At 45.8% G+C, this 9,198-nt stretch overlaps 1 protein-coding gene across 1 annotated transcript; it reads right to left on the bottom strand.

Annotated features, from left to right (window-relative positions):
- Nucleotides 1-5,507: 5,507 nt before the first annotated feature.
- LOC100282195 (uncharacterized) lies at nucleotides 5,508-8,691 on the bottom strand. The gene is made up of 10 exons (NM_001155107.2): nucleotides 8,034-8,691; nucleotides 7,811-7,918; nucleotides 7,607-7,702; nucleotides 7,412-7,504; nucleotides 7,111-7,196; nucleotides 6,716-6,997; nucleotides 6,479-6,621; nucleotides 6,181-6,276; nucleotides 5,938-6,043; nucleotides 5,508-5,837 (listed from the first exon to the last, which is right to left on the bottom strand). The coding sequence occupies exons 1-10, from the start codon at nucleotides 8,365-8,367 to the stop codon at nucleotides 5,691-5,693; spliced, it is 1,491 nt and encodes a 496-aa protein (NP_001148579.2). The 5' UTR covers nucleotides 8,368-8,691; the 3' UTR covers nucleotides 5,508-5,690.
- Nucleotides 8,692-9,198: the final 507 nt, after the last annotated feature.

The raw sequence follows: 9,198 nt of genomic DNA, 5'->3' as shown, positions 1-9,198 counted from the left end.
TACAGTTTTCAAGTATGTTTTGATGATTGATGAACTCTACCGCCGAACAGTCAACGACATCCTGCTTAAGTGCTTGGGCCTAGATGATGCTATATTAGCCATGGCCGAAGTACATGAAGGAATTTGTGGTACCCATCAATCGGCTCCAAAGATGAAGTGGTTGTTGCGAAGGTCTGGTTTTTATTGGCCTAATATGATAGCTGATTGTTTCAAGTACTACAAGGGTTGCTGAAATTCGCCTAGAGGGGGGTGAATAGGGCGAAACTGAAATTTACAAAGTTAATCACAACTACAAGCCGGGTTAGCGTTAGAAATATAATCGAGTCCGCGAGAGAGGGTGCAAAACAAATCGCAAGCGAATAAAGAGTGTGACACGCGGATTTGTTTTACCGAGGTTCGGTTCTCGCAAACCTACTCCTCGTTGAGGAGGCTACAAAGGCCGGGTCTTTTTCAACCCTTTCCCTCTCTCAAACGGTCCCTCGGACCGAGTGAGCTTTCTCTTCTCAAATGAATCGGGAACAAAAACTTCCCCGCAAGGACCACCACACAATTGGTGTCTCTTGCCTCAGTTACAAGTGAGTATTGATCTCAAGAAAGAATGAGAAAGAAGAAAGCAATCCAAGCGCAAGAGCTCAAAAGAACACAACAAATCACTCTCACTTAACACTAAAGCTTTTGTGGAATTGGGAGAGGATTTGATCACTTGGGTGTGTCTTGTATTGAATGCCTAGCTCTTGTAAGTAGTTGGAAGGTGGAAAACTTGGATGTCTTGAATGTGGGGTGGTTGGGGGTATTTATAACCCTAACCACCAAACTAGCCGTTTGGTGGAGGCTGCTGTCACATGGCGCACCGGACAGTCCAGTGCACACCGGACAGTGTCCGGTGCGCCAGCCACGTCACCAGGCCGTTGGGTTCCGACCGTTGGAGCTCTGACTGCTGGGCCTGCCTGGATGTCCGGTGGCACACCGGACATGTACTGTAGAGTGTCTGGTGCGCCACTTCGCTCGTGCCTGACTTCTGCGCGCTCTGGCGCACATTAATTGCTTCTGCAGGTGACCGTTGGCGCGAAGTAGCCGTTGCTCCGCTGGCTCACCGGACAGTCCGGTGTACACCGGACATGTCCGGTGAATTATAGCGGAGCGGATTCCCGAAGCTGGCGAGTTCAGAGTCGCTCTTCCTTGGAGCACCGGACACTATCCGGTGTACACCGGACAGTCCGGTGAATTATAGCGAAGCGGCTCTGGATTTTCCCGAAGGTGAGGAGTTCACCGTGAAGTTCCCTGGTGCACCGGACACTGTCCGGTGGTGCACCGGACACTGTCCGATGGCACACTTCGGTTATCCCTTGCTCTCTTTGTTGAACCCAATTCTTGGTCTTTTTATTGGCTAAGTATGAACATTTGGCACCTGTATAACTTATACACTAGAGCAAACTAGTTAGTCGAATTATTTGTGTTGGGCAATTCAACCACCAAAATCAATTAGGAAAATAGGTGTAAGCCTAATTCCCTTTCAGTTGCCAAGTGTGTCAAAAATTCGACGACCTACAGTTGGTCCCCGCAGCCGAATTACACCCTATCATCAAGCCTTGGCCTTTCAGAGGATGGGGATTAGACTTTATTGGGGAAATTCATCCTTCTTCATCAAAGGGGCATCGGTTCGTGTTAGTTGCCACGGATTATTTCACCAAATGGACTGAAGTCGTTGCTCTGAAGGACATGACGCACAAGGAGGTAATTGAGTTCATAACTGAACATATTATTCATAGATTCGGCATTCCCCAGACCTTGACTACAGATCAAGGGACTTCTTTTATGTCAAAGGAGGTAGGTGAGTTTGTTGAATTATATAGAATTAAATTGCTTAATTCATCTCCATATTATGCTCAGGCCAATGGACAGGCCGAGTCTAGTAATAGGACATTGATTAACTTAATAAAAAAGAAGATATTGGATAATCCTAAGCATTGGCATAAGATTTTGTCTGAAGCTTTATGGGCTCACAGGATATCTAAACATAGTGCTACTAAAGTGTCTCCTTTTGAGCTTGTCTATGGGCAGGAATCAGTGTTGCCTGTGGAAATAAGTTTGAATGCTGTCAGGTTCGCCAGACAAAATGATCTAACCATCACTGATTATTACAATTCAATGATGGATAATATTGATGAGGTGACCGACAAGAGGATGATAGCTTTGGGAGCAATAGAAAAGGACAAAATCATGGTAGCCAGGGCCTACAACAAGAAGGTCAAAGCAAAGTCATTTCAAGTAGGGAATCTGGTGTGGAAGACCATCCTGCCTCTAAGGAATAAAGACCGGAAGTTTGGAAAATGGTCGCCAAGCTGGGAAGGTCCTTATAAAGTAAAATAGGAAATATCTGGTAACGCCTATTTACTACAAACATTGCAAGGCAAGGATTTACCCAAAGCTTTGAATGGGCGTTTCCTCAAGCAGTACCATCCTAGTATGTGGCAAGATGCTTAAGAAAACCGATGTGATCACATCGGATTAAGGTGCTTTTGGTTTGCCTAGCTCCACCAAAAGGCAGGGGGCATATGTTTGGCACCAAAATGAGCACACGGACGGTCCGGCCTTGAGGCCGGACAGTCCGCGGTCCAGACAGTCCGCGCTTGTGGGCCGGACGGTCTGCGCATGCGCAGAGTAGATTAGGGTTCCGAGTTTTGTGCTATGTTTGTTAGCTAGATTCGCGGAATTAGCTTGGAATCCAGTCGTGTAAAGGGTCCAGCCCCCCTCCTCTATAAAAAGAGAGGTCTACGGCCGATTTGGAATCATCAATCGAATCAACAACACTTCTATTTCGCATTTTATACTAGGAGTAGTTCTAGTCTAGTTTAGGTTTAGCCTCTCGATCTCCAAATTCTCGCTTCTCTTCGACTCTACGCCGATTAGAAGAGTCTAGGTCGGCCTGCCGAGCCTAGACATCACCTAGGATCTCTCCTCCCCGACGAGGTCCCTCCCGGGAGCGAGATCCAGGCCGCCGCCGGTGACTTCTGCCGCCTCTACGTACGCGCGGACCGTCCGCGCCTGACCAGAGAGCACCGCCACGGTTCTTGTTGAGTGTTTGGCGCTCCGAAAAGGCGTCAACACCACCCTCGGCTCTTGCGAGAGCCATTGTATTTGTACTAAGTGGGACGACGTCTTACGAGACCACACTGTTGGGGACTTGTTCTCAAATGCTATGAGTTATGAACAATGCAACTCAAAAAGAGGTTAATGGTTAATGCCCTTCATCCTTTGAAGCATTATTTCCCTTATGATATAACGATATTCGGACGAAGGTCATGAAGGATGTATCTTCATCATCATAGTATATGTTAATGAAAGAAGAAGCATATGAAACATGAGAAATAACATGAGTAATCATATGACATCATTAATATATCTTTATTATATCATCATGGACGAATAAGAACAATATTGAATTACATTTGTACCTTCGGCTTGATAGAAGGCAAAAGTCCAAGCGTGACGCACGAGCGAATACAAGCCAGCGTGAACACTACGGGGGTACTGTTCACCTATTTATAGGTACGAGATGCAGCCCGATCAAAATTACATTTATGTCCTTGACAACTAGTTACAATCATGACACAAATTATCATGGACCGATTGGTCTTTCCTCTTTATGTCGGTACAACTCTTCGTCTCAAGGCATGTCGCTATGTCGAAGCTCCCTGGATGGTAGCTTCGGCATGTACCTTCACGCTGTATTTGCTTGTGCTGATCTTCCGAAGGTGTTTCTTCTTAAAGGACCTTCGACGACGAAGTAGACCCCCAACACACACCAACCGCATTTGGGGTGTGACCGGCACCGTATACCGGAGGGAATGAGGCCCATGGCGCTTTGGCCGAAAGCTCGATAATGAAAACAGTGGGGAGCATCCAAGAGAGGCCAGAAGCATAGCACCACTTGCGCATGGAGAAGGCCCACGACTATCTACGAAGTTACCTATCCGAGGTGCTTGGCCCTCGTGTGGACTTCCCTTTGCGTAGGCACACCGATGAGGATTAGTAAGATCCTTGCATGGTTCTTGATACCCCAGTAAAAATATCGGCATGTTTACAATAGTTTGCATCTTTATCTCCTTTAAGCTTCCACATTATTGTTTACTTAAGTTGGGCTCTTTATCATTCTTAGCTTAGAAACATATCCTAGTTGGTAGTACTGAAACTTAGGTTGCAAAACTCCAATTTACGGTAAAGATAGCAACACTTAGATAAAAACCATAGTTGCACTAGCTCACTTGGTTATTTACATAGGTATTTTTTGTTTAAGAGATTAATTGTTAGCCTAGTTAGAGCCAGAAAATAAAAATCTTAATTCACCCCTTTTAAGCATCCACGTTCTTTTCATGATCCTCCACCTGCCACATCCCTAGACTTTATCAACATGCGCATGTCCCACACATGCCCGTATCATTTGGTACAATGTATGAATTTATCTAAAGCTATGTCTTATAAAATTTATTGTTATTATTATGGAATACTGATATATTTAACCATCAATATATGAGTGATTTTTGCTAAAATATAAGTATATGTATTTATTGCTCATGTATGCATATGTATTTGATCTGAATGACGTCATATTGTGTATATTTAATGAAAGTTAAATTTTATAGGTACAACTTATGGCCATTTAAAAACCTTTTTTTCTTCATAATATGATATGTTGCTAATTTTAGATGTAGATTTGAGATAGTATTAGTTTACCTAAGACTCACAAAACGGGTAATTTGGATATAGGTTAGATTATATTACTTTGTTTTTTCTCGAAAGAATTGTGTATCTTTATATTAAGAAGAGGAGGTTAAGAGAAATGACCGTTCACCATGCCTGTAAGGTACATGACCAAACGTCTCGTCCATGGCCTAGAGAGCGTTACTCTCAGCTGGGCTCAGGAACAAAAAAGAAGAAACTCGTCTCGCCCCTGCTAAATTCCACAACTTTAAATCGTCCCTAGCAGCTACATCTAGACTGGTGCAAATTCCATCGAAAACACACCGTTTGTGCATGGTGCATCCAAAGAGACCAAGCACCTGGGATAACAACTAAATTAAGGTCTTTTTTTTTTTGCTTCTACCACTAAAGAAACACATGCACCAGCCCACCAGTCATCAAAGGAAGTGTCTGAGGACTGAGGAGCAAGAGCTTGAAGACCAAAGTTGCGCACGATTAGAAACCAAAACTGTCTAACGAAGACATAGGAGATTGCAGTCAGTTTAAACTTAAACCAACACTTTTCGCTCAGCCTTGGTGAGGAGGTTGGCTTTTCAACCAGTGAGTCTATCTGCAATTCTATCCATAATGTATGGCTCCTTAGACACCTTCTTTAATGAAATGAAAGAGGGAGACCTAAATATTTACAGGAGAAATTCAATATTTCACAAGAAAGGTATTATTGAATCAAGGCGCAGTCCGGTTCTTAGGACACTGATTTAAGGGTTCCATTTGGTTTTATCATACTTATTCATTTAATATTTTTTATGTAAGCTGAAAATTGTATTTCAGACCGCAGCTCTATTTGTAGCCAACCCAATTTATGCAGAAACTGGAAATGAAATCCTTACTGATTAGCCCGTGTGTGTGGGGCACATAGTTTGTCCAATCCTTGATTTTTTTTTTGAAAACAATAACCCTCATCACAATCACAACCCTAAGTACTCTTGTCATCTGTGTGTGGGAAGCTGTTTGCCCTGAAGGAATGTGTCGATGAGTGCGAGCCCTTCTGCAGGTTTGTTGAGAGGCACCAAATGCCCTGCTCCTCTGATCGTCACCATCGTCATGCCATGGTACTCCACAAATCTGCCCGCAACCTACAAAATATTCGCACATCTCCTCCGTGTTAGTGGTACGACAATACAAGACTGACAACAGTATCACGGTAACAGTTGAAAAACAGTCAGAAATTTTGACCTGTTTGTTCAGGTACCATGGTTGCCACTGCGTCTTGACAGGCAGGCCCAGGGCTTCCACGCAATACCGCGATCCGATCACCGGGACCCTACCATCTGCATCCCCACTGCAGATCAGAGGTACAGTATTATGTTTCAGAAAGGTTCAGCAAGTGTGGTTTCCCAGAGTGAGATGGCTGTTCATGGATAAGTCAGAACAAGGTGCAGTCTTTATTTACCAATAGGAGGACAGAGAAATCATTACCTGTAGAGCCACACTCTCAGTCCTGCTTTGATGAGCTTAGAGTAGATTGGTAAGACAGAAAGCACCGAGAAATTGTATGACCTCAAAATTGAATCACTGCACGGTACACGAAAATGAAATTACAAAAAAAAAGTCAGATTCACATTATTCATGTCGCCTATCTCTGCCGAATTTCTCCTAATAAACTGTATAAAGTAAAACCATGCCATCCCTTTCCCAATTACTACACTGTTCACTTTTCAATCAAATACGAGTACAATTTAAAATCATTTTTCACAACAGTTTGAGGCTGATTCACCTGCAAACTTCCCATTTCCGAGCTCCACTGGCATTCGCATGGAATGCCGTCTGCACACCTGCATCGTTGAAGTACTTTTCCGCGTTCGAAGAGTAGCACGGGTCATATCCGGAGAACATCCTGATCCTTCGCCTGAAATGTTCCTACCACGTAAGAACAAAAAAAAAACGTCAGGAGTTGAGAAACCAGAACAGAGCGTGCACATCGAGCTGACACTGACAGCCGCTCACGGCTCACCTGTCTGTTGGCTACGACTGCCTTGTCAACAGCAAGTGCAAGTGCAGCTGACGACGGAGGGAGGTTGCATCTGGGCGCGTAGATGTTGTAGATGTCGATCTCCTGGTACTGGCTGAACACGGCGCTCATCGCTGTATCGCAGTCATCGGTCCAGTTTGAGACCCTGAAGTCGCAGACCTTCTTGATGCGCTCGTAAACTTCGTCTGACACTACTGAGTGGCTCCAAGCATATTCAGCCAGCCCCTTTGAGTCGTAGTAGTCGTCAGTTAGTGGATTACCGACCTGTATTGGGACAACCCAAGATGTTAAAAATAGGCTGTTTTGTCAGCGTCACAGATCGAGCGACTTTCACCAAACAGTTGGTGTGTCAAAGGATGCTTTCTCTAGATTCTCACCATGAAACCTTTAAGGTTGATGTGTGTGTTGGTGTTGCCCTTGTTCCTGTCATAGACAAGTTCAGCAAGTTGTGGCACATAGTGACCTGCATTCATTCAGAATTCTTTATGACTGATGGGCTGAGAAAAAGAAGGATATCATGGGCTCATGGCCAGTGGGCTTGCTAATATTCCATGCAACCTCTAACGGTGTTGACAATCAGGAAACTATGTTTCGTTATGTGCAAAAATCATATACTACATCGTTCTTTGTTGGCAATCAGGAAACAATTATTGGTAAGCTCATCATGGCATGAATTACCTGCGTAGCTCTCCCCGGAGATATAAAATTCGTGGCTCCTATACTGCGGAAACCTTTTGAGCCAATTTACTAGGAAGCTGTATGCATCTTCAGCTGCAAAAGTGAAAACAAAAATGACACCACGCACGCATCTTAAAACATTTCTAAAACAATGATGCAGTGAACACATTACTCTCTAAAGAACACTGAAACTACCTACGAAAGCATCATCCAGTTTGGTGAGGTCGGATGATGTGTTGGTGTAGGAGAAGCCAACCCCAGCAGGAGACTCTAGGAAGAGCAAGTTGGCCTCTGGCAAGAGCAGTGGAAGGTGCAGCAAAGGAGGGGTCAGTTTCACTTGGTTATATTGCGCTCTTCTTTAGCCAGCCAAAAAAAGAGAGGAGAAATTGGTGCAGGCACCTTTGTTCCACGCAAAATTGTTGAACTCAAGCCCTGCCCCGTGTCTGTTGACTCTGAGAGGCCCCAACTCAGAAGCAGCTCCGTACCCAACGGACGAGCAACCAGGTCCTGCATGTTATGCAGAAATATTAGTATTATTAACTTTCCTGAAGAATGCAGAAAACATTTCGTAGGACAATTCAATGTAATTGATCAGGGTTTTCTAAGAGTGGAAGGCAAGAACCTCCATTGAGCCAGAGTAGGAGAGGCTTGTGCGCCGGCGACGTCTGGGCCTCGAAGAACCAGTAGAAGAGCGCCCTCCCGTTGCGCTCGTTCACGGTGACGTACCCGGCGAACTGCGACACCGGAGGGCTCCTCGGCTGCCCGGGGAGGAACGCCACCCGGTCGGCCTCGTGCTCGTTGTTGTAACCGTAATCCACCGTCGTCGTCGCCGCCGCGTCGTCGTAGCACCACGAGCTCTGGAAGAGAGCGAGGAGGAGAACAGCGGAGCTGAACCGCTGGCGCTTGGCCGAGGAGGACGACGTCCGGGCAACAAGACGCCCTGCCATTGTCGCCATATGCGCGAGTATGTGAGGCCGTGGTTCGATCTTGTTCCGTGCTCACTGCTCAGCAGACGGTACAAGGCGAAGAAGAGGAGAAGGCGACAGATCGAGAGAGGCACGTGCAGCGCCACTGTGCGAAGGATCAGAAAACGGGGCTGGCTTCGTTCTCGGCCTCTAGCTAGCAAACAGCCAAGAAGGTAGAAGGGGCTCACAGCCACAGCTAGGCAGCTCGAGCCGTGTAACAGTGAGGTCATGTGAAGCGGATGGCGCCTGCCATTGGCGGTGGAGGTGGCCGGGGAACGGCGTCGGAAGGATCACGGCAGGCACGGGTTGTTGGGGGGATTGGGTGGTGTTGCCGCATGTGAGCCGCCGGCCGGATAACATAAACGATTTTTATTTGCTGCCGCTGCACTCTAGCGGTCTAGCCGAGGGAATCTTCCACTGACGGCTGCCTGCAACTGCGTGACCGTAGTCAGTAAAGTATCCTTGAAATGGTCGCAGTAGCAGCTCCCAAGGATCAAGATTTGGTTTCATTTCATTTTCGTTGAGGGCATTCTTGGCTAGGCGTGGCCGGGTCGACGACGGACTTTGGCAGGCACCCCAGAACGGAACCTGCCAAAAATAAATTTGCAGCGGCGCGATATGGCCCGTGGACGTCGTGTTCCTTTGGGCCTCGTCATGGGCTAATGTTATAAAATATACAGACTAATACTAATAAACATGAGTTGAATGCAGAGGCGGATCCATAGGGGGCAAAGTGGGTCATGGCCCTCTCTCAATTTTGTACACCCTTTTATGTATAATGATTATTTAGTATTAAGTGTAGAAAAAAATCAAAGTTTTAAA

This window comes from Zea mays, chromosome 3 (assembly GCF_902167145.1).
Source record: "Zea mays cultivar B73 chromosome 3, Zm-B73-REFERENCE-NAM-5.0, whole genome shotgun sequence".
Taxonomy (NCBI): Eukaryota; Viridiplantae; Streptophyta; class Magnoliopsida; order Poales; family Poaceae; genus Zea; species Zea mays.
The sequence above is the reverse complement of the archived record's forward strand: the minus strand, read 5'-3'. Positions and strand labels throughout refer to the sequence as shown.

Bases quoted from the DNA above. Each gene is read 5' to 3' on its own strand.
- LOC100282195 (NM_001155107.2), bottom strand. From the start codon at position 8,367: ATGGCGACAATGGCAGGGCGTCTTGTTGCCCGGACGTCGTCCTCCTCG. The intron at 6,998-7,110 runs GTGAGAATCTAG...GTCCCAATACAG, and splicing joins TCAACCTTAAAGGTTTCATG to GTCGGTAATCCACTAACTGA. The intron at 6,622-6,715 runs GTGAGCCGTGAG...CTTACGTGGTAG, and splicing joins CAGTCGTAGCCAACAGACAG to GAACATTTCAGGCGAAGGAT.